At 36.7% G+C, this 25,173-nt stretch overlaps 1 protein-coding gene across 23 annotated transcripts in view; it reads left to right on the top strand.

Annotated features, from left to right (window-relative positions):
• Slmap (sarcolemma associated protein) overlaps positions 1-25,173 on the top strand; it is a 149,738-nt gene that overhangs the window by 104,706 nt on the left and 19,859 nt on the right. For 22 of the 23 annotated variants that reach the window (XM_020161643.2, XM_020161563.2, XM_020162162.2 and 19 more), the window contains 3 exons: positions 6,763-6,822; positions 15,740-15,820; positions 16,094-16,153. In XM_020161643.2, the coding sequence (XP_020017232.1) occupies positions 6,763-6,822; positions 15,740-15,820; positions 16,094-16,153 (201 nt within the window). Of the gene's footprint in view, positions 1-6,762; positions 6,823-15,419; positions 15,602-15,739; positions 15,821-16,093; positions 16,154-25,173 lie in introns of those variants that run through there. The other variant, XM_074044036.1, reaches the window with a different exon arrangement.

The following is a 25,173-nucleotide window of genomic DNA, read 5'->3' on the forward strand; positions in this document are numbered from 1 at the left end:
ATAGTATATAGTTAACACGTAGTTTATTTCTATAAACTAAGAAATAAGTTTGTTATCTTCTGTTCAGTTTTTGGAAAGATTTAACAGTTTTTGCAGCTACAGTGTGTTTTTTGACTAAAATGTATAGGGGATGGCTTGGTAACTGGCAAACTTATTATATCATCACTTCTACCTTGGTAAGTTACCTATTTACAGAAATACTCAAGCACATTAATCAGGTTCAAATTCAGGGATGTTCATAGCATCAGTATTCACAATAGTTCAAAACTAGAAACAATCCAAAAGACTTTCAGTAGTCAAATGGGTAAATACACAGTGGTCTGTTGGATGAAAGAAACCACAAGAATATATACTGTAGTATTCCATTTATATAGATTTCAAAACCACTCAAATTATATTTAGTTATATATATTTGGGTATGTGATTACTATAAAGAAATATGAGAAAGTCAAAACCATAAGAGCCAGGATAGTAGTTACCTTTGTGGGTGAGGGAAAGTTTTGACTGGAAAGAACTTGTGTGGCTTTAGCGGTAGGCATGAAGGTTCTGTACCTTCATGCTGTTTTGTGTTAGTTTTCATCATAAATACATACTTTAAGACAGAAGAAAACTAATAACTAGCTCTCCAGAGTATCCCTGAATAAAAGGAAGTTTTTTAAAAAAAGAAAGAGAACTAGGGATTTAACTAAATCCTAGCCTAGCAAACACAAGGGATTGCTTTCTAGCACCAACTAAAGAAAGCAGGAGGTAGGGAGGCCGGGAGAATCATCAGCAACAAACAAACAAACCTGGGTATGGTGGTGCATGTCTGTAATCCTAGCACTCAGGAGACTGAGGCAGGAGGATCAAGAGTTCCAGAGAGAGTTGGAGGCCAACCTGAGCTACAAAGTGATACCTTGTCTCAAAAGCATACATATTTTAAAAATATGAATAAGACAAAGAAAGCTCTGCATTGCCAGGCACCACTGGCTCACATCGTAATCCTAGCTACTCAGGAAGCAGAGATCAGGAAGATCGAGGTTTGAAGTCCCCTGAGCAAATAGTTTGTGAGACCCTATCTTGAAAATACCCAGCAGAGCTGACGGAATGGGTCAGGTGGTATTTGCCTACCCTTGAGTTCAAACCCCAGAACTGTCCCCCCAAAAAAAAAAAAAACCCTTGCATTCATGGAGTTGACATTCTCTTGAAGAGACAAAAACTAATACACTAACAATATATTAGGTAATGCTAGGTCCACTGAAGAAAAATAGAAGAATATAAGGTGATAGGGAGCAATCACTACGTTGTACGTGTAAATGGAGAGAGTGTGTGAGATAGAAGGGAACTGTATGATAATACCAGACTGAGATTCAATTTTTAAAATGATACAAATGCCTTTGTAAAAATAAAAGGACAGATAGTAAGTATTTGAGCTATCTAGGCTATAGTCTGTTGCAATTACTCAGCTCTACCACCACAATATGTAAGTGAATGGATCCGGCTATGTTCTCATAAAACTTTATTTACTAAATGGCCCTTCTGAGACTGCAGTTGACTGACCCTTGGGTAGATCATATGGACCTCATAGATCATGGCAAAAATTTGAGGTTTTTATCAAACTGTGAGAGTTTTGAGCAGTAAGTTGCAATCTTCTGATGTGTGTGTACATTTTAAAAAATAAGTTGGTACTTAGATCTTCAGTGTACTAGAGAAAGATCAGAAGAGTTTTCAAAGTCTGTATTTATACTCTTTTATTATTTGTTATATTCATGCCATAGCCATTTGTGAATACCTCTTAGATGTCAGATTTATGTTGGGAATTAAGAAATTAATTTAAAAAAAAAACTTCCCTACTTTCACTAAACCCTAAACTCCTAGATTTATCACATTTATCTTTGTAATTCCGATGCACAGTAAATATTTGAAAGAATTAGTGCATTCCCTTAAGGGGTTTATAATATGTTGGGAAAGATATACATAATGAGTAGTTGTAATATACCTTTATAGAGAGATGAATAAATAGTTATAGAAGCTTAGAGAGGAGAGATACCAAACCTATTTGGGAGAAAGGAAGGGAAGGAAAATTAAGTTAGTTAAAAGTCCGTGTAGGATCTCTAGATAAAGATGTTTAGAAAGTAAGTTGTACAATAAGGTTCTGGGACTTAGGAGAGAGTGCTAGACTTGACCTCAGCATTTAGAAATATTCAAGTGTAGCAGGGAGTTACAGCCATAAGAAAAATTTTTGTTGTTAATAGAAATCTTAAAGACTAACATACACATTTATAGTTGGGGGGAGAGAGAGAGGCAGTGAATGAGCAAACACAGAACTAGGAATGGGTAAGTAGTAAAAGGATTAGTTTTAAAAAGGACGGCAAAAACTTAATTAAGTATGGCGAATAGACCCATTCATAATGAAAGACCATACAAGGTCACAAGGACAAAAAGAATAGGAGAAAAGACTACAGCAGTTAATAGATATCAACACAACTTTAAAAGATATTAAACAGATAATTTAGTGATAAGAAATTTGGGTTTCTACTCTTTTCTAAAGGCCTAAAGAGAGGTAAAGGAAACCCAGAAAAACCCCAAACCAAACAAAAACAGTCCAAGTCCAAGTCTGTGGTTAAGGTAGCAGAAGCACTAATATCTCTGAGGAAGTGCAGGAGTGCATGGTGGTGCTTTAAGCAAGATTGAAAGTTTATTGAAGGAGTAATTTGAGCCTCGTTTCCTTCTCCCAGTCCATGCAGGCAGCTAAGACTTCTTGTCCAAAAAGACTGAAAGCCAGACACTGGTGGCTCACATCTATAATCCTTGCTACTTGTTAGGCTGAGATCAGGAGGATCTTAGTTTGAAGCCAGCCTGGGCAAATAGTTCAAGAGACCACCATTTCCAAAAATAACCAGAGTAAAATGGACTGAAGGTGTGGCAGAAGAGCAAAGCTCTGAGTTCGAACTCCAATCCCACCCACCCCCCACAAAAAAGGAGAATTAAAAGAAAGCCTGTAAACAGAATCAAAATGTTCTTCACTAGGTTTACACTCCTTCGAAGGAAGGTTAGATGAGTCCACTCCAGAGAAACTGATCAAAGACAAAACATTCACTGATGGTGGCAATTAATGACCCCCCCATAAACTGCCACGGTGCTACTCAGCAAATAACAAGCCCTGTACATGCATATGGACCTTTTTTAGCATTTTATTACCTTATCCTTGAATATAAAAATAGCCAGTATGACCAGACTTTTGAGGAAATTCACTATTGAGAAAGAGATAAAACAAACAAACAAAATGTGACTAGGGCAGAAACAGGAAAAATGTAGGAAGCAAAAGAAAACTGTTTTAAAAGTATAACTTGTTCTGAAAGATAAATGTTTCAGGGATGAAACAAAATAGAGATTGTGCTTTTTTTTTTTAATTATGGAGTATAACTTTTTGATAAGTAAAAATGTAATTCCAGATTTTAAAGTCAGTAGAAGAGTGAGGGAAGAAACAGTAAATATTCTAGAAAATGAACAACTATGATGAAAAACAAAACAAAAAGGCTAGAAACTGATAGCTTACTCCTTGGGAGGTAGAAATCAGGAGGATCAAGGCTTAAGATCTGATATAGAAAGGGCTGGAGAGTGGCTCAAGTGGTAGAGCTCTTGCTGTAGCAAACATGAGACCCTGAGTTCAAACCCCAGTACCACCATTTAAAAAAAAAAAAAAAGAAAAGAAATTTTAAGAAAATTAAAGAATTTATTCTGGAGATCTAGCATGTGAATAATGAATTCAAGAGTGGGAGGAGAGGAGAGTGGGAGAAGAAGAGAGTAAGAATAGAATTTATCAATTAACTAGAATAAAAGATAGTTCCCTAGAATTGAAAGATAATGAGTTTGTAAACTGAAAAGGTATACTGAATGCTCAGCACAATTTATTTTAAAAGATTATAAACTATACTAAGCTCAGAAGTCACACACTGTATCATTTCATTTATGTGAAATATCCAAAGTAAAGCATAGAGATAGAAAGCAGATAGATGACTTTCAGGGCCTGGAGAATAAGAGATGGAAAATAAATGCTTCATGGTTGTAGGGTTTCCTTTGGGTGATGGGAATGTTTTAGAGCTAGAGAGAGAGAGGTAGTTGTATAACATGGTGAAAGTACTAAATGCTGTAATTTGTTTCTTTAAGATGGTTATTTTATGTTGTATGGATTTCACCAGGATTAAGGAAAGAAGGGGGCACAGAGACTGTGTTGTTAGGGATATGAAGTTTAAGAGCACCAGGGCTAGAAGGAAGATTCTGGAAACTTCCAGAAAGAAAAAAGGGTTTCACATTAGTTATAACAAGCAAAATTATAGTATGGTAGTAAATAAACCCTGAGTCCTTCCCTCCTTCTCTCTCCTTTCCTCTTTCCTCTGAAAGTCTGAAATCTTAATGGCTTAGTTTGACAAACATTTATTTTTTACTCCTGCCATCTGCTACATGTCCGTGGCAGGGAGAACATTCTGCTCCACATTGTCACTCCAGAATCTAGATGTGCCATCTCAACACATGTTTCTAGAGTTCCTGTAATGGTGGGGATCGGGGGATAGGAAGGGCAGAAAATGCCTCCTCTCTCTCTAATTAAATGCTTTGGCCCTTGCTAGCATGAGTCCTCTGGATCTTCCTCAGTGCTAGGGAGTTGGAATGTACAGTCCTCCCAGATGCTCAGAACAGGCAGGCAAACCAGGTAGGTATTGCTGAGCACAAGGTGTCTCTACCATACAGTCTAAGGAATAGGAGTCAGACTGTAATTAGAGTTACCTAGTTGGGAGCTAGAAAACAGTGGAACATGCTTTCAAAATTCTGAAAGAAGGTTGGGCCCCAGTGGCTCACGCCTATAATCCTAACTATTCAGAAGGCAGAGATCAGGAGGATCAGGGTTCGAAGCCAACCTAGGCAAATAGTTTGAGAGACCCTATCTCAAAAATACCCAACACAAAAAAATGGCTGGTGGGGTGACTCAAGGTGTAGGCTCTGAGTTTAAACTCCAGTACCATGCAAAAAAAAAAAAAAAAAATCTGAAAGAGGGCTGAGTATCTCAGTGTAAAACATGAGGCCCTGGGTTCCATCCCCAGCACCAAAAAAGAAAAGAAAAAAAAAATTCTTTTCCTTGTAGAGTTGTGTGTTTAGTCAAACTATCAAATAAATGTGAGGACAGAATACCAACATCTTCAGAGGAGCAAAGTCACAAAGCATTTACTTTGTTCATCCCTTTTCAGGAAATTATCAGAGGATGTGTTACAATAAAAATAAAACAAGGGAATAAAACAGGAAAGGGAGATTCAGAATCTAAGATCAGGGAATTTTGCCCAGAACACAACCCAGACTAGAGCAATAAAAGACTGAGAGAAAGGAAGGACAGGAAATATATAATATGACTTATTACTTACATGTTTGACAGTATTGGAAATTTTATAGTTTTATGAGAACTGAGCTGTTAGAGATAGATATATAAAAAATTAGTAAAATAAAATGAGGCATTATAAACTTCAAAAATACTATTCTATAAAGAAGGAAGTATAACATGACTCATGTGAAATAGTATTAATACTGATAATTAGTCAATATTGATTATATATTGGCAAAATGTAGCTCTTACGAGGATGACAGAATATAAGCTTAATCATGTATAAGAGATTATCAATAAATAATGTCTAATCTAAAAAAATATGTTATTTAGAAATATAAATGTAACAGGCACATCCGTAACCCAACACTTGGAAGGTGGAGGCATATGAGCTACATACATAATGAGACCCTATCTTAAAAAAAAAAAAAAAGTAAAGAAATACAAATATAAATAACAGAAAATGGTTAAAAGTTACTGGTTTTAATAAATTTCAAGAATGGAGTGGAGTAGGACAGAGGACAGGTAGGATGGGTTATAACTTAAATCTTGTAGAACTAGAGCCTTTAAAAATTACTGTTACTTTGACTTTTTTGTTTTTAAGAAAGTTAAGGACAAACAGTTTATGAGAAAATTATAAAAAGGAGCCATGGGCTGTGACAGACAAAAAGTTGTAATGATCTTGGGGTGATTTCAGTGGTTGAATGGTAGATGTGGAGCAAGTTGCAGTTGTTTAAGTGTTGAAGAATAGATTATTTCACATACTGCAAAAGAATAAATTGAAGGTGACCAGTGGCATACAGGAATAAAGAAGGGGACATTCAGAATAGATATATCGTCCTCCTCAGTAAAATATAGAATATGAAAACATGTCTTCAAAAAATTATTAAGAAGGTACACTACACATTTGCAGAGAATCCTCCATAAGACAAAACTTCTCTTTTTATTTCAGTGAGTAAATCTTCTAAAATCATTTATTTTTTTCCTGAATTGTATCATCAGGAAAAAGCAAACTATTAATATGATATTTTTATTCCTTATCTAATTGAAATACCCTCTCAGAATCCCTTTATTTGAATTTAATATCCTTAATTTAAAGAGCATTGCATTATTTGGTGGTTTTTTTTTTTTTGATTCCTTTATAAAACAGCCTAGACTTTTAAATAAGGTGAAATCTAATGGAATAAAAGAAAAATTGTTTTCCTACTCCCAGTTTTCTGCATTAACCTGATTACTCTATCATAGTTGGAATTCTCTTAGTTCCCCTTCCAGGTTCAAGTTTTTTGTTCAAGCTTGGTCATAGGAGTAACGTTATCATCTTTAAATTTGGTCATGGAATGTGTTACACTGTCCCGCTCAGGGAAATGCCGCTCGGTTTGGACTTGGTTAGTAACATTTATTTTCTTTGGCAGAGAAGCTGATCGTTGAGGGGCATCTAACCAAAGTGGTAGAAGAAACAAAGCTTTCAAAAGGTTTGTTTTTCTGATTTTTTCTATGGTTTTTTTATGTCTCTTGGATAATGAAGATTACTGTAAGTTTTAAGGTCAGAATATTGTAGCCATCATATTATTTTTTAGCTCACAAAATGGCAATTTAGTAACTATCAAATATTATATAAAATAGTTGAATTCTGTTTTTAAAAAGGTATCTTAATTTGAAAGTTTCTTTTAAAGTGGGCATATATATGTGTTTTTTTGAAAGCTAATACATGTTACAGGTTTCTTTAGGTATTAAAATTTGGTTGTGATCTTTCTGTCTGACTCCCAGCATTTTCAGCATTGATCTAAAAATCAAACACAATATAAAACTTTTATGATAGTGAAAAATGCTTGCAGGTTTATTTTTGGAGTCGTGATACTTTTAAAATTCCTTACAATATTCTGTATTTCCTTAATTTTTTCAGTTTGATTTAAATAAAACTAATGGCTTTTATAAATGTAGAATCTTTTTACATTTTGTAATGAGTAGTCAGTCTAATAATAGCTTAAAGTAGTTTATTGTGTTAATTGTTCTGTTATATTTGTCAGACTTAGGGAAGAAAAGTGAGTTTTAAAGCATCATATTGTCAAGTTACTTTTATACATAAGGAAATTAGGAAAAATAAATCTGGTGGGATGTGCTTATTGTCATAGTAGAACTTTCATTAGACTTTGCCAGTATAAAATTTAAAACTAGATTTACAATCTTTTTGGTCAGTTAAAACAAAGAATGATAAAATGTTAGAACACTTAATTTCAATGCATTCTGTTTTGTTAAAGTAACCAGATTCATTTTGCTTTTTTAGATGTTTTTTAAAAATGTGTTTATTTCAAATATCTGGTGACTGCCATTCTGAACTTTGTGCACAGTAGATGCCATATTTGGGGAAAGAATGCAAAGAGTATGCAACACTAATATTGTTCTGGCAAACAGGCATTGAGTTTCAGAATAGTGAACTATTTTTAGTACATATGGCAGTTTATTTCATCTTACTAAAGTGAGATGAGAACAGACTTTAAAATAGGTTTTACTTCACCACCTAAGTACCTATTCAGAGTAATTGGCCAAGTATCCAGCACACTGAAGTAGAAGTAAAGCTGAGTGGGAAGGGATTTGGTGCTTCTTTACAGAAAAGTATCTTGCTGCCTTGGTGCACTATTTAATGCATTCTGAGTTAGAATCTATTTGCTTAAAATTATATGGTATCATTTTGGAAAAAGATTTGTGTAATATTACTGATTTTCCTTAAACATAACTATGAACTATGCATTGAAGGTTTTGGCCAACATAGTTTTTGACCCAGCAGTTCCACTTCTGGGTTTTTTTATTTGTGTTTGGTTGGTTGGCTTTGTGTTTGTTTTATTTTGTTTGACGTGAATAGGATTTGAACTCAGGGCCTCATACTTGGTAGGCAAACACTTTACCACTGGAGCCAGGACCCCAGCCTGGGTTTTGTTTTTGGGTTTTTGTTTTTGGTGTTTTTGTTTTTGAGATAGGGTCTCACTATGAGCCCAGAATGGCTTAGAACTTGCTTTGTAGCTCAAGCTGGCCTTCAATTTGCTATTCCCCTGCCCCAGCCTCCTGAGTGCTAGGATTACAAATACAAATTTTACATACTCAAGGATTTTTCTTAAGTAGTCACCATTCTAGTACTACTTCTCCAATACTATAATCCTTATTGTAAGCTAAAGTATTTTCAGTTTGGCTATAAAGTATTTTCTTTTGGATTTGGCTAAATTGTCTGTTTTGAAAAAGAAATGCTTTCAGTTGGGCACTGGTGGCTCATGCTTATAATCCTAGTTATTTGGGAGGCTGAGATAGAGATGATTTTAGTTTGAAGCCACCCTGGGCAAATAGTTTTTGAGACCCCAATCTCCAAAATAACCAGAGCAAAATGGACTGGAAGTATGGCCTAAGGGGTAGAAAACCTGTTTTGTAAGTATGAAGCCCTAGTTCAAACCTCAGTCCCACCATAAAAAGAAAAAGAAAAAAAAATGCTGTCTTTGGTGATATTTTTGGTGGACTTTCTTTTTTGCATTGAAAATATCATTTGCCAGAAATTGACAGTTACCAGCTATGACCAGTTTTAGTACTTATTTCCTCCAGAGGTTTCACATAATATAGTATGTAATCAACAGTTTCATTTGTTTTCTGTTTAAGGCCTAACTCAGCTTGAAAGTGAAAATAGAAAGACTGCAAGTACCACTAACTATATGTTATCAGGCAACTTATTTAGCACTTTAAACCTTAGTTTCCTCATTTGTAAGGTGAGATTTAATTTGCAGAATTATTATGAGATTTTAGTGAAATACTGCTTATAAAGCAAGCAGCACTGTGCTCATGTCCAGCAGATGTTAATTCTTTTGCTTTCTTGATCTTCAACTTTGCTTTCTTTCTAAGTAGTGGTTCCAGTGATACATACAGAAATGGTCTTGGCTAGTATGATTGCTTTGCCCTTCTATACTATGTCTACTCAAAGATACAGTGGGGGGGGGGAGGTCGCCCAAATAATGCATACACGTGTAAGTAAATGTGAAAATGATAAAATAAAGTTTAACAAAACAAAAAAAAAAGATGCAGTGAAATAGTCACCTTGTTGTAGGCTTCCCCATCGAGAACAATTCTAAAATTGATGTTGTTCAGTATATTGTTGGTATGTATCTTAATGAGTGCTGCAGAGAAAAATGCCTTTTCAATATTAGAAAGTTAGGTGTGCTTCATAACTGAAGAATTTACCCAGGTATGATAGGGCACACCTATAATTCTAGCTGCTTGGGAGGTAGAGGCAGGAGGAACTCAAGTTCAAGGCCAGGCTGGGCAAAGTTATGGAGATACTGAGAGCCTGTTTCAACATCAAAATACAGGGGCTGGCAGAGTGGTTCACACCACACCACCCTAGCAAGCATGAGGCCTTGAGTTCAAGCCCCAGCACTGCCAAAAAGAAGGAGGAAGTGGTAGAGCACTTGCTTAGCATATATGAGGCCCTGGGTTCAATCTCCAGTGCCTAAATAAGTAAATGTTTTAAGTAGACGTTTTGCCATTTGTTGTATCCTGTATTTCATTCTTTTTTTTTTTAGTTAATTCAATTGTTTGTTTTGGTAATACTGAGGTTTGTACACTAATTTTTTTTTTTTTGGCAGTACTGGGGTTTGAACTCAGGGTCTTGTGCTTGCTAGGCTGGTGTTGCACTTTCTAGGCAAGCATTCTACCACTTGAGCCAGGCCCCCAACCCTCTGTGTTTCATTCTTGAATAGATTTGGTTTGCCTCTACATAATAACTAGTATCAGACCAGGTGTAGCAACTCATGCCTATAATCCGAGCAACTTGGGAGGTGGAGATAGGAGAATGGTCTAGGTCAACCTGTGCAAAAAGTTGGCAAGACCCTATCTCAAAGAATAAACCAGGGATAGTGGTGTTGTGATCCCAGCTATGTAGAAAACAGGGAAGAAGATTCAGGTCCGAGGCCAGCGCAGGGAAAAGCACAAGGCACTATCTGAAAAAAAATAACTAAGTAAAAAAAGGGTTGGGGGTATAGCTTAAGTAGTAGATCTCCAGTACTCCAAAATAAAGCAAAGCAACAACAAAAAACCTATAGTATCAGGACACATAATGGGGGGCTGGAGGCATAGCACAAGTGGTAGAGTGGTAGAGTGCCTGTCTAGCAAGTACAAGACCATGAGTTCAAATCCCAGTACACACAAAAAAAAATGTTTTTAAATGAAGGACATATAATAGACCTTGACTTGACATGCTGAAAACTTGTCTTCCTACTCAGAGAGGATGTGTGCCTTCCACACTCTTTTTTTCTTTCATTCTTTTCTTTCTTCCCAGAGTATGTAGACCAGGCTGGCCCAGGGGAATCCTCCTGCCTCAGTCTCACAAGTGCTGAGAATACAGGTGTATATTACCTTGTTTGACTTTGTATTTTTTTAAGCACGGTTTTGTGCACTGGGAATATAGCAGTTAGTGAAATACAAATCCTTGTTTTCGTAGAACATACATTCTAGTGCGTTTTTCTTTTATTATTATAGTATTGTTGTACTGGGGGTACATTGTGACATTTATAAAAGTTCTTACAATAAATCATAATTGAATTCACCCTGTCCATCATTCTCTTCTCTCTCCCCTCACCCCCCCATTCCTGGAATAGTTTTAACATGTCTCATTTTTCCATTTTCATATATGAGTACACAATATTTCCAGTGTATTCAGCTTCCTATACACTTTCCTTATATTCTCCCCTCTCCCATTGGTACCAACTCTATGACAGGACCTGTTTTACCTTCCTGTTCTCTGTTTTGGAAAAAAAAGGTGATGTATGTTCTATAGAAGAATGAATATGGAGGGCTAATGAAGTAGCTCAAGTGGTGAAGCACCTGCCTAGCAAGTGTGAGGCCCTGAGTTAAGCCCCAGTACTACCAAAAAAAAAAAAAAAGAATATAGAACTTTTAAACCTATTGAAATCACCTCAAGAAGGGGACTAAGGTAAAAAGGAGGAAAAATAGAGGAGATGAACCAATCCAAGTTATAACACATGGAAAAGTCACAAGGAAACTCCTTGTAGAGCATCTAGTAAGATCTTGATGGAAGATTCAGTGCCCTACCTTTAAGGCAATTTTACCTTCTCAGCTAAAACTCTAAATACAGAATAAAGTTCTTCCTAATCTGGAAGAATACTTTTGAAAATATATTCCTCTTGAGAAGGGACCCCTGAAGCTGAAAGGCATCACAGATTTTGACATGACTAAGTGGAAGAAGAAAATGAAGGATAAAGGCAAGGTGAAATTCCAAGAAGCGATGGTAATGAGTTGAAAGAATGAGAAAGAAAAGCAGTGCTTCCTGGACAAGTGGCTCCCCTGCAGGTGGTCTTTGAGAAGATGAAAGAAGCAACAGATGGAAAGTATCCTGTAGAAAGCATCTAAAACCCACAAGCAGAGAATAAAGAACTTCACCAGGCACCAGGACATGCCCACAGTGGTGTCCCCCAAAGTCAGCTGAACCACGCTCCCCTCCCCACTTGTGGAGCAGCAGAAACATTCTTCCCCATCTTCCCATGCATCTGGGGCTGGGACCATGCTTTTTGAAACTGTGTCCCTGTGTTCTGAAACTTGATTAAATTAAGACTGTCCTTTTACTCAGTCTTGGTTTCTGGGTCACAATAGAAGATAACCCTTTTTAGTTTGGACTGGAAATTTCTGGATTTATCCAAAGGTTAAGATCATTTTTAGGTGAGTGCCATGTAAAGAGGTTCTTCCAACCCGCGAGTTGCACCTCACACTCCAAGGCCTAGCCAGCTGTCTTTGCCTGGATGACATGGCCACTCTAGAGGATAAGAAGCTTATACCTCAATGGGGCCTGAAATGTCCCGACTCACACCAGACCCTCTGTGGTCTATCCTGTCAATCTTCCTATAGCTTGGGACTTCCAGTCAGTCTCCAGGGAAGCCACTTGCAGCTCTGTGACCTTCAGACCACCAAACACCAATGAGACCACACAGCCTGGGTAGCAGAACAGCCGCCTAAGGCAAGATGGAACATATCCCCTTCTGAACCCATGGTTGGCATATAGCTCCTCCCTCCCCCAAAGAGTCCCCCTGGCTGCCATGACAGACTTTGCTAATCCATCACAATTCTTTGTAATGGAGCCTAGGCACGGCAAGCCTTACCATCCTCAACCAGCATTCCAAGTGTGTGTGTTCAGAGTTGGCACATAATACGGAGCCTGTTTGGCATCATGACCTAATGACACCTCATGAATGACAAGACCAGGGCAGAGCTTCAACACAGCGGGTGCAGCAGTCTGGTACAAGTGTTGAAGAGCTGGGATCTTTCATGGTCTCCATTTACCCTTTGAGTATCAAACTGCCCATGCTGTTGGAGAAAAGTCTGTTGGCATACTGAAAGAGCAATAAAGTCAGAAGAGAAAGACCAAGTGTTAGGTTTGGGGCTGTAATATGTAAACTACAAAGTAAGGCAAAAACAAGTTATTAAAAATAAAAATAAAATACACTCCTTGCTATTACTCCTTGCAATAGTGTGATCCTAAAATTGCCAAAAATACTAAAATCAGTGGAGAAGGGCTGCTGAGCACCTACCTAGCAAGCACAAGGCCTGAGTCCAGTCCAGACCCCACTACTGGAAAAAAAAAATCAAAGGAGAGCCATGTTCTTATTTTCCTTTCTCTTTTTCCAAACTGTTTCTTTTTCTATCCATATAAAGAGATTAGGCATATTAGCCTGTTTTATTTGAAAGTATAACTTTGTGATCAAAATGAGAACATTCAGAAATATTTGATTATAGCACACTGTGAATGCAGCAGAGGTCACAGGTTAGGTTCCCATGGGTCCTCATGGTTGGTGACTTCACTTCTAATCTAAACTCCCTATCATTCAGCAGTTAATTTTTGTTTACAAATGACAGTACAAGAAGAAGCAAAATATTTCTTACAAACTCATCATCCATTTCACAAGTTAAATCACAAATCTAGGTCTGTTCTTATATGGAGTAGCCTTAACAAATTATATTTTAATTCTGTGTTAAATATTTTGACAGTAATAATGGCTTAATGACTTTAGATATTTTTCCAATTTCTTTCAAAATTGCAAAAGCTCTTGGGTTCATAGAGTGGCTCAAGTGGTAGAACTACCTTGCAACCACAAGGCCCTGAGTTCAAACCCTAGTACCACTTTGCCCAAAAAAAACCTCACAAAATTGCAAAAGGTCATAATTTAGTTGATTATAAATTATTTATATCCACTAAAAAATTTTCAAGGAATGCATAGCTGGCATTATAAATGTCCACATTAAAATTTCTGTTGTAAATACTTCCAAACCTTGAAAATATGTATCCAATTAAAAATTCATAGCTTAACTGGGTACCTGTGGGTCACATCAGTAATCCTAACTACTTCGAGGCTGAGATTGGGAGGATCACAGGTTGAGAACAGCCGGGGCAAGTAATTTGCGAGACTCCATTTACAGAATAACCATAGCAAAATGGACTGAAAGTGTGGCTCAAGTGGTTAAGCACCTGCTTTGTGAGCATCTACTTTGCAAGGACAAAGCCCTGAGTTTGAACCCCAGTGGTATCAAGGTAACAGATTTCTCAGTTGTAGTGGCATATGCCTGTGACCCTAGAACTTGGGAAGATTGGAAGTTTGAGGACAGCCTGGGCTACATAGCAAGACCCTGTCTCAAAAACAAAATCATAGCTAAATGTGGAACTATTTTTAATTTTTGTAGGGTTATAGTATACATACAGCTCTTTATCTTAATATTTACTTAATAGTAGGAAGTATATCTTGAATCTTTTCCATTCCCAACATATACATTTCATTTTCCCTATAATAAACAATACTACAGTGAGCATCCTTACATATACCGTGTATAGTCTTAGGTAAAAGTACTAGAATTGGGTTTGTACATTTAAAAATTTGATGTTTATTGCTATAAATAGTACAAACACATAACATTAAATGATGTATCTTTAATTTGTGATTAATTTAATTTATGATCTATTCATTAGTTTACATTAGTTTATGATTATAAAAATAAGCATCCACTAAAGATATAAGATGTATACACACAGTGAATGATATATAATGGATTGTGATTAATTGCCAATGAAATCCAAACAGAAAACATAATAAGAGCAACATACTGGGGAAATTCCTTAGAGGTAATTGGGCTTAAGCTATATCTTAGAGAATGAACCAAAAAGAGAGAATGACTGTTGAAGTTAAGGAAATACAGACTCATGCAAAGATTATAGGCTATAATGAGCTGACATCCCCTCACACTATAAAAAAAAAAAAAAAAAGCAGAGCACCTATAGGAACCAATGCATAGATTATTATTATTATTCTGTGGTGTAAAAGTTGACTGAGGCCTTTGTGGAGAATGGGGAGATGCTACAGATTTTTGGTTAGAGAAATGGCCTTCTGTAAGTGCTACCCTGAAGGGTACCATAGAATACACAGGCCATTACAGATAAGGGTGTGGGGCCTAATTAATTGCTGATCATCTTTAATAAGCTGTTACCCTATAATTAGGATTTTTTTGTGTGTGGGCATGGGTGGGGGGACTGGAGTTTGAACTCAGGGCTTCATACTTGCAAATCAAATGCTCAACCACTTGAGCCACATCTCCAGTCCATTTTGCTCTCGTTATTTTAGAGATGGGGTGTCATGAACTATTTCCCCCAGGCTGGCCTCAAACAGTAGTCCTCCCTAACTCAGCCTCCAAGTAGCTAGGATTGCAGGCATGAGCCACAAGCACCTGGCTATAATTAGGACTTTTGAGAGCAATTAGTGGAAAACTAGGTCTAGAATGTCTTCATTGGGCCTGGCAGAATATCTCTTGCAAATAATTTCAAAACTTCTAAAAAGTTTCTTCTCCCTGTAATTCAGATACAGTTCTGTTTTAATAGGCTGTTAATTTTCTTTAAAATGGTGCTTTTATAACTTGTGATTTTTAGAATTTTATTATATGACTAAACATTGCTAAGGCAACTTTCTAGCTGGTGTTTTATGTGATAGAACTTTTTACTTTCATTGTCTTCATATAATGTCTACATTGTCCTGAGAATTTTGCTCTATTTGTTGCAGTTCTCAGAATACTTTAGCAAAGCTTGCTTTGTTTTTGTTACCAGTTGGCAAACGGACAGCCTTGAACTAAAGTCCAGCCCTCTGCATAACAAGCACTCCACATTATAATTTAGTATGAGCTGCATGTAATAACCACCATTCCACTTTGGGCTAGAGTGGTGAAGAAGTAAGAGATTCAGTGATCTCAAATAATTTTTAAAGTATCATACATAACAGTAGATTTTAAGCACTCATAACCTGAAGCAGTTTTCTTGATGTAAAGTATTGAATTACAACCATTTTTACTTCTATTTTTAATTTGTAGAAAACCAGGCAAGAGCAAAGGAATCTGACTTATCAGATACTCTGAGTCCAAGTAAGGAAAAAAGCAGTGACGACACTACAGGTGAGTGTTAACCTAATATTTACAAATCTGCAGATATTATTGGCACTTTAGGTATATAGGTTAATGCGAGTGGAGATTTCAGAATTTGTGTTTAGGGAAAAGGCAGGGCTTTTTCATTGATCAAGTCAATCCCTTGAATCTTGGATATTTTGTTAAAACTAGTTTCAGCTATCCAAATACAAAAGATGTATAAATTCTGGTCATTTATTTTAATAATATTTGCTGGCTGATGGTCTGAGTACTGTCTCATTTTCTGTTTTCCCTTCTCTGTAGATGCCCAAATGGATGAGCAAGATCTGAATGAACCTTTTGCTAAAGTGTCCCTATTAAAAGGTACTTTAACATGTTATTTTAAACCAAGACATCAGATTCACCCTTTTCTACAAAATCTGTTCCATGTTACATGTGAAGTAGTAAGCCTTAGGTAAGAGATTAAAATAGGCTCTGTAAAGAAGCAGAACTAAAATCTAAAGTATTGATATTGATGTCCAGTACTTCTCAAAAATTTTAATTGTTGAATAATTTGGATCAGTCCTAAAGGGCAAAGCAGTAAGTGGCGAAATATGAAATGCAGCTGTGTTTATGTTTATCCTAAATGCCTGTTTGCTGTTACCATATGGTAGCAATTGTAAATTTCATCATTTTCTGGTCCTCGTCATCCTCCAATAAATATCCATGTTCTTAGGACACTCCTCAAGAAATTTGGGACCGAGAAATATTAGATGTGGCTAAAATAAACGATGCCTGCTATAAACTCTTTTACTTCTCTCACCTCTAAAAAGGAAGTACATTGTTTTTCACTTATTTCTTGATATGTGCTTGTTTAGAATAAAGTGGGTAGGAAATAAGTCAATATTCATGAAAATGTTCTTCAAGTTCTTGGGGAGACTTATTTATAAACCTGTGATTGTCAGCATCTATTCTGTTTTTTATTGCCTTATTGTGCCCAAGAAAGTTTACTTCAGAGTGTCACAAGTGTTGGCAAACATCAGGAAGCTTTCTTTGACCGGAACAACAGTGGTAGTCTATATAAGTTTCTTTTTGTAGAATTACCTATTGTTCTACCTGGGCTATTCAGAGACACCACAGTGCAGACCCTAAGTTTTGAGACTCTGTAAGGAATGGGGCCATAGTTGTACCCTGTATGCCCTACTGCTGGCCTAGTTGTACAGTGATGGTGACGGAGGGAGATTACCCAGATTCTCTCAGTCTCTTTAGCCTAGATAGCCTGGCTTTCTCTTTTCTTCCCCATGGACACTGAAAATCACATGACTTCTTAAGCCACTTTTGAATTCCACAACCAGGGAAGTTCTTGAGGATTGCAGGCCCAGGCAGCTGATTACCAATTTGTCCTTAAGTATGATCATATGCCTTTATTGTATACTACTTTTCATACTAGTCATCTAGGATTAGGAATAAAATCTGAATTAAATATTCATCATTAGATGTAAATAAAATGATGATAGCAATAGTCCTTTTTTTTTTTTGCTATATTAATCATTTCCATCAATTTATGCCTCTTTTGAAAAAGAAATAGTGGATCAAGCCACAGGTTTCTTTTTTTTTTTTGGGTACTGGGGTTTGAACTCAGGACTTCACACTTGAGCCACATTGCCACCCCAAACCACAGGTTTCTATATGCTTGAAATCATCTCCTAAAAAAAGTTTTTTAAAAAAGGAATTCAGTCCAAATGGTATCTAATGTAAGTTTGCACCATTTAGCTGACTGTGCCAGGAACTCTATTGGTTTTAAAGATAAGACTGTCCTTGAGATTTGAGAAGTTTCTAGCCAACTTGGTGATAAAAGAGTGTATTGTAAAATTTTTAAAAGTTCATATTTGCCTGATAACTCTACATCCCCAGAAACAGGCTGTGAACATCCTGGACAGGCAACCAGATGCACTAGTGTGAAAAGACTGGTCACTGCCACAAGTTTCTCTTCTTATTCTACCCTGATTATAACCTAGTGATGATGTTCAATGTAATTCCCTCATGCCTATTGCTCACTTACTCCCTGTTGGCTGCCAGTAGAGGCATTTGCCCACTGATCCTCACTTTCCTCCCCATCTGCTTGGTTTTTTGTTGCTTCTTGTTGTTTTGATGGTGCTGGAGTTTGAACTCAGGATCTTGCACTTGCTAGGCAGGTGCTCTAACACCCTGCTTGCATGTACTCCTTAGAATTTTCTTCCATGTGACATCCTGCATGGCATGCCATGCCTCCAGTCTCTAGAACCTGTTACTATAATAAGCCTTCAATTTCATATGCCTCTCCAAATGTAATTTCCACAGCTGAATTAGAGTGTTTCTTAAAGACCCCACAAAAGGGATTTACTCCCTTCCCTATTTACAAATGTAGATAATAAGCTGATTTATGTTAGTTGTTGCCATGAAGAATCAAAGAAAGGAGAATGTTTGGGGTTTTTGTTTGTTTGGGAGGATGGAAAGGCAACTTGAGCTTCATGGAAACATCATTTTACCAGAGATCATTTAGTAAAAATATGACATATTCAATGACAAAAATTGAACCTAAATCTGATCAAGATTCAAAGATCACATTGCAGCACATACAAAGAACTAGGGGCAAACTCTAAATGATGAGATGGGGCTCAAACAGAAAATCCAGAATGTGGAAAATGCTATAGAACACAAAACCCAGTTTCTTCAGCAAATAAATTACAAGGGGAAATAAAGGAAAGAGGGTGGTGGACCCTTATCAGGTTTATGTGAAGCATCAGCTGAATGAATATAATATATGCACCTTGTTTGGATATTCATTCAAGCAATTCAACTGTAAAAGAAATTTGAGGCAGTGGGAAATTTTTAATTCTGTGTACTTGATACGAAAGAATTGCCCATTTAAAAAAATATATTGAAGTTACTTTATAGTCCTTTTAATTCAGATTTTATATTTGTACGTATAGTATTTTTAATTGATAGAATTACAAGAAGAGAAAATCAAGATGCTTTCTTAGACAGAAGAAATATTTAAAACCATGAGCTAAATAAAATATTGCCTTGGATTTGGAGATTGACAATCATTTCAGTGTTTGTTAAATGAGAGTACTATGACTGAATTTAGTGGCTTCTGAGTACAGAAATGATACACTCGGATCTGCATTTGGAGGAGGTTTGTTGCATGACCTAGAGTAGGTAGAGGTCACAGGTGAGATAACACTTACAAGGCTTAGGTAATCATTGAGAGTTTGAACTAGAATGATTGCTGAGAATTTAAACAAAAGAACAGAAGAATCCAATTTATTTTTCTTGTCTTTCATCTCTTCCTTGGTAATCTCACTTAAAATCTATAGGCATGAGAAAGTAAATATGAAAGAGAAATAGAAGTCAGCTACAGCTCCAGCATTTGACCCTGAATGACTGAAAGGATAGAACAGAAGGATCCTGAATGACTGAAGAAGAGATGTCCTGGCAGGATGATTTAAGTTTGACCCATGCTGGGCAGGAAGGGTCACCACAGGTTCTGGTTTGCCTGGAATCATGTATGCCCATTGTCCCAGAATAGTCAAAGATGTCCCAGTTTTATGTGCTCACACAAGGAACTGGAGATGAAACTGGAAGTGCAGAATAGAAAGTAAGACTAAAAAGTCATTTTCATTTATTTCTGAGATATTTATTGATTTGGGAAACACAGAGATACAACACATGAGGCGGTTGCAGTCTTATAGAGGGAAGAAATATGTTGATTGTATAAAGAACATTTTAATAAGTGTAATGGGAACTTTGGAAAGTACAGCTAACTTCCTGACCGGGGACAGGATAGGATTCCCAAAAGAGGTGTTAAAAATAAATGAGAGTATGCCAAGAAAGGAAGGGGAGCCATGCTTTTTTTTTTTTTTTTTGGGGGGGGTGGGGGCACTGGGATTTGAACTCGGGACTTTACTAGTTGAGGCAGGCACTCAACCACTTGAGCTATTCCACCAGCCAGGAGCCATGCATTTCTTAAAGATGGTACTGATAGTTACAAATAGAAGTAATGTTCAAAGTAGGAATAACATCTATCAGGAGTCATGTGTACAGAAGCACAGGTGTGGGAAAGCACAGGCCCTATGAGGTAAACGTGCTCACAGATAAGACTTGGTTAGACAGAAGGCTATATCCAGGTTTGGGAATTCTCTACACATGAGTGGATGATGGTAGCAGGAGGAATTTCAATTTCAACAATGGAAATGACAAAGGAGCCAACATAAGATCCACTGTCAAGAAGGATCCTAGCTGGTCAGAAGGAACAGGAAAGGGGTGAGAACTAAAATATAAGAGGCCAATGCCAAAATTAAACTTGCAGTTAGGCTGCTTCCTGGGATTATTTCACATATCCATGATGGAAAACTTGCCTTTGTCTGTTGTAAAGGGTATTCTTACAAATCAAGCGTGAATGTGCCAAACCTTATGGGAAAAGTAATGGTAGTGAGAAGAAAATACACACTAGTGGTCAGCTTCCTCATCTAGATCACTTCTGTTAGTTGATGAGATGACATATGTTATATGTAGCTAGATCAACCTTCAATAAGCATGCACATGCAAAAACAGATCTAGGGACAAAATGCTTTCATTTGACCTTTTATCAAGTGATTTAGTGTATCTCAACCACATTTGCTGTGAAAGTCCAGTTTAAGTCAAATCTCCAGTAACTCTTCTGGTAATAATTTGATGAAACCAATTTTAATTTAGAATATTATGTAGGTATTCTGTGGGCTGGTTAATTTAGTGTATTCATGCTTAGTTTGAATACAGGATTTAGCCTTCATCTGAGAAAAGCTGGCCCCTGGCCCAGACAGCACATCAGCAGTTCTCAAGATATTCTGTTCATGTGAAGGGAAGAAAATCAAACAGATTCTTTTGGAACTTCTTTTTTTTTTTTTTTTTTTGAGACAGGGTCTGATCATATAGCAGGCTGGTCTTGAACTTCCAGTTCTCCTGCCTCAGCCTCACAAGTGCTGGGATTATAGGCATGTGCCATGCCCAGCTGGGGAAAAAAATATTCTGTTAATCCTTCCACCTGCCACATCTCCTAAATAAAGTGGAGCTAGGCATGATGATAAAGACTTGTAATCCCAGCTACTCAGAAGACACTTTACACTAATATTCATCACCAGACTGCTGTGAGAAAGAATTGTCTGCTTTAATAGACTTTAAAGATGGATTCCATATGATTCTTCACTTATAAAATGATCAGTTAAAGCAAAACAGTCTTTTAGTTTTTGCAATAATTCATTTACTCTTAACATGTTTATAATGATGAGTAGAGAAGATTAGGATAAGTTTATGACGGACATTTAGGCAGAATTAATCAATTGAGACTTGTTCTAAATGGTGGAATTATAGCCTGGAGCTCATGGCTCACACCTGTAATCCTAACTACTTGGGAAGCCAAGATCCAGAGGATCACACTCCAGGGTACCCTGGGTAAATAGTTCGTAAGACCCATGTCCAAAATAACAATAGCAAAATGGATCAGAGGTGTGGCTCAAGCTGTAGAGTACCTGCTTTGCAACCACAAAGCCCTGAGTTCAAATTCCAGTCCCACAAAAAAAAAAGTGGAATTAGTATTGGAAATTTCAAGAGGCCTTTTTTATTTTGTTTGAGACATTCTCACTATGTAGTCCAGGCTGGCCTTGAACTCAAAATCTTCCTGCCTTAGACTCCCAAGTGTTAGGATTGCAGCATGCTGTACCATGCCTGTTAAGAGACTTTTTTTGGTGGTGGTACTGGAGTTTGAACTCAGGAGAAACTCTGATTATCCCTACTTTACAGAGAGGCTCCAAAGAAATCATGTAACTGAACTGTAGGTCCCACAGCAAATCCCAGACTCAACCCCAGAGCTGCTAATCTTTTTTTTTTTTTTAAAGCCTTCATGCTTGCTAGGCTCATGTTCTACCACTGTACTCACACCCCAGCCCTTTTGCTTTATTTTTTTAATAGGGTCTCATATTTTATGCTCAGGCTGACCTGGACCAAGGTCTTCGTATTTACTCTTTTCACATAGCTGGGATGACAGGCATTCTTTACCATGTCCAACTTTTAATGGTTGAGATGGGGTCTGGAGAACTTTTTGCCCAGGCTATCCTGGAAGCACAGTCCTCCCAATCTCTATGTCCCAAGTAGCTAGGATTACAAGTGTAAGCCACTGCACCTGTCATGACCTTTTTTAATTATGAAAAATCCCAAATGTGAGAAAAGTTTGAGTACCATGTATGTGCCCGTTACCTAGATTCAGTAATTGTTAATATTTTGCCATATTTTCCATATTTGTATGTATATACATAGAATTTTTTTTCTTTTAACTTATTTTGACAAAATTTCAGACTTACAGAAAAGTTTTAAGAATAGAACAAAGAATTATATATACTCCTTATTCAGATTCTACAAATGTAAACATTTCACCCCTATTTACTCTTAACATTTTACTGCATTTTATTTACCATTATTCCTCTCTTTTTTCCTTACTGTCTGTTTCTCTCTCTCCCTGGGTCATTCAGAGTACACTGCAGAGATACTAACATTTATTCCTAAATGCTAAAGCATATATTTTCTATAACTATGATACTGTTACCAAAATTAAGTAATAAGTTAACATTAATATACTACTACACTCAAATCTACAGACCTTATTCACATTTTGTCAGTTGTCTCAATAATGTCTTTTATGACAAAAGAGAGTCCTGAATCAATGCATTGATTTGATTATCATGTTTTCTCTGTCTACTCAAGTCTGGAACAGGTTCTCGTTCTTTGTGTTTCATGATATTGACATTTTGAATTAGTATAGGACAATTAAAATGTCCCTCTATTTGGGTGCATCTAATGTGTCCTCAAGATTAGACTCAAGCGATGCATTTTTGGCAGGAATATATCAGAAGCAACATTAGGTATAATATCAGAAGGCACCTGATGTTGAATTGTTTTGTTACTGGTGATATTAGCTGATCATTTTATTAAGGTATTGTCTCCAGGTTTCTCCATTGTAAAGTAGCTATTTGTCTTTTTGTAATTAATAAGTTTCTTGTGGGGAATTATTTATAACACTATATACATGTTCTGTTATTCCTCAGATTTTTAATTACTTTTAATATCTTACTGGTGATTCTTGCCTGATTTTCTATAATAGTTACCAAATAGTGAATTCCTACTTCTGTCATTTATTCTACATTTATTGGCTGGGTTTCTATTATTAATGAGTCTTTTCTTTTCTTTTGATCAAAGGCTATTTAATGCTAGGCAAAAATAATTAAATTAAGTCATTCCAAGTTTTCACAAACCACACAATAAACAAGCACACATGAATGAGAGGATCCAATGATAAATTGACATACTATCAAACTTTCCTACTAAATTTCAATTTATGTCTCTATGCAAAAGTATTTTTCCCAATTCTCTATAAAAGTTTATGAAATATTAACAATTGAGGATAAAATAAAAAATAATAGTAAACAACATCAAAAAATAAACTTTTGACCAACATCCCTTATGCAGAGGAATAAGTGAGTGAACAGTCTTGTTTGCTTTCATATGCTTCAACCCCAAATGTTCATGTACTGCCTTTGTAATGAGTTGCTCAATGTGGGGATGCAGGTAAATTGAGGGATTAATTACAGCCTAGAAGCAATGGCCTGGCTGTGGACTTGTGACCGTGCTTCCAAACATTTAGATGACTCAAGACAGCTCTTCTCTGAAGAGATTGGAGGGAGTGGGAAACCCAGGAACCACAACTCCTCTCTCACAGGAACTGGCTACTTCCTACCATCCATGTCTTCTGGGGGAACAGGGCTGAAGCTCTAAGTTGCACTGAAAGAAGAGTCTTCTTTTTTAAGGACTTTTTATTTGCCAGGAGTCAGTGCCTCATGCCTGTAATCCTAGCTTCTCAGGAGGCAGAGATCAGGAGGATTGAGATGCAAGGCCTGCCTGGGCAAATAGTTTGCAAGACCCTATCTTAAAAATACCCAGCACAAAAAAAGGCTGGCAAAGTGGCTCAAGTGGTAGAGTACCTGAGTAGCAAGTGTAAAATCCTGAGTTCAAACCCAGTACCACCAAGAATAAAAGGCTTCTTACTTGCCTGTTTCAGTGTGGATTCATGGATTCATATTCTGTTCACTGGGTTATAATTTGTCACTGCCATTTGTTTTTATGCTCAAATTATCCTGTTTGGCTTGTGTCTTTTTGACATGATCCAGTCATTCTTTGAGACCTTTCTTACTGGCACAAAAGCTGTTTTAGATTCATCTTGTACTTTCCTTAACTTACTCCTGAAGTCAGTCATTTCCCCAAGGAGCCCTTTTCATGGAAAATAGTATTTAGAAACCAAACTCATAAGTGTTTGGTGTTCTCATTGCTAATGGGTTGTCATTGCTTCCAAACACACTCAACAGATTTAAGAAATGGATGTATGTATATACATCTATGTTTTTTATATATTTGAATCTATTAGAGTTTATAATCTTGTAATTCTCTCTCCCTTCTATATCTGTAGCACTCTTCTCCAACAATGAGAAAACTGAATCCCCTTGTCTACAATATATTTATTTGATCATTTTTAGAATACACATAATTACTAGCCATTGTGTCTGTAGAAAAGGAGTCTGTGTGAAGGTTTTTTTTTTTTTTTTTTCTCTTTGGTTGTCAGATTATTCACATAGAACAATAGTCCTCAACATAGAAGCTTTTACTCTCCGGGGGACATCTGACAATATCTGGTTACATTTTGTCATGACACAGGGGGAGGTCTACTGCATCGAGCCCACAGAGACTAGGAAAACTATCAAACATCCTGCGATACACAAGGAATCACACATAGCAAAGCTAAAATATCAATAGTGCTAAGGTGGAACACCTCTAAACATAGAGCTAGGAAAATATCTACTCAAGGACTTTTATGTAGGTTTTTTTGGTCAAATCAGTTTAAAGTAAGATGTAGTCCTCATAATACTTCTCTTCTAGTTACTCCTAAAAATAAGGACTTTGCCCTACTTGATGACAAATCTAAAGATGGAGACTAGGACCTTTGCGTACTGTTAGAAAGCTGGATATGGTGGTACACACTTGTAATCTCAGCAACTCCAGGGGCTAAGGCAATAGAGTTGTGAGTTCAAACCAGCTTAGGCATTTTAGTGAGACACTATCTGAAAGAAAGAGAAAGGGGGAGAGAAAAAAAGGTAAAGGAGAGAGGGAGGGAGGAAACAGAGGAAGGGGGATAACAAAGATCAGTCAGAAAAATTATAGCTGATGTAAGAGTGTCTCTGCCTACATGCCTTACCCTAACCAAAAGAGCTTTTGAAGGACAAATTGATGTAGAGTAAATGAACCTAGAGTCAAAAACAAATTTTTTTTCCAGGCTAAAGGTG

Source organism: Castor canadensis, chromosome 10 (genome assembly GCF_047511655.1).
Source record: "Castor canadensis chromosome 10, mCasCan1.hap1v2, whole genome shotgun sequence".
NCBI lineage: Eukaryota > Metazoa > Chordata > Mammalia > Rodentia > Castoridae > Castor > Castor canadensis.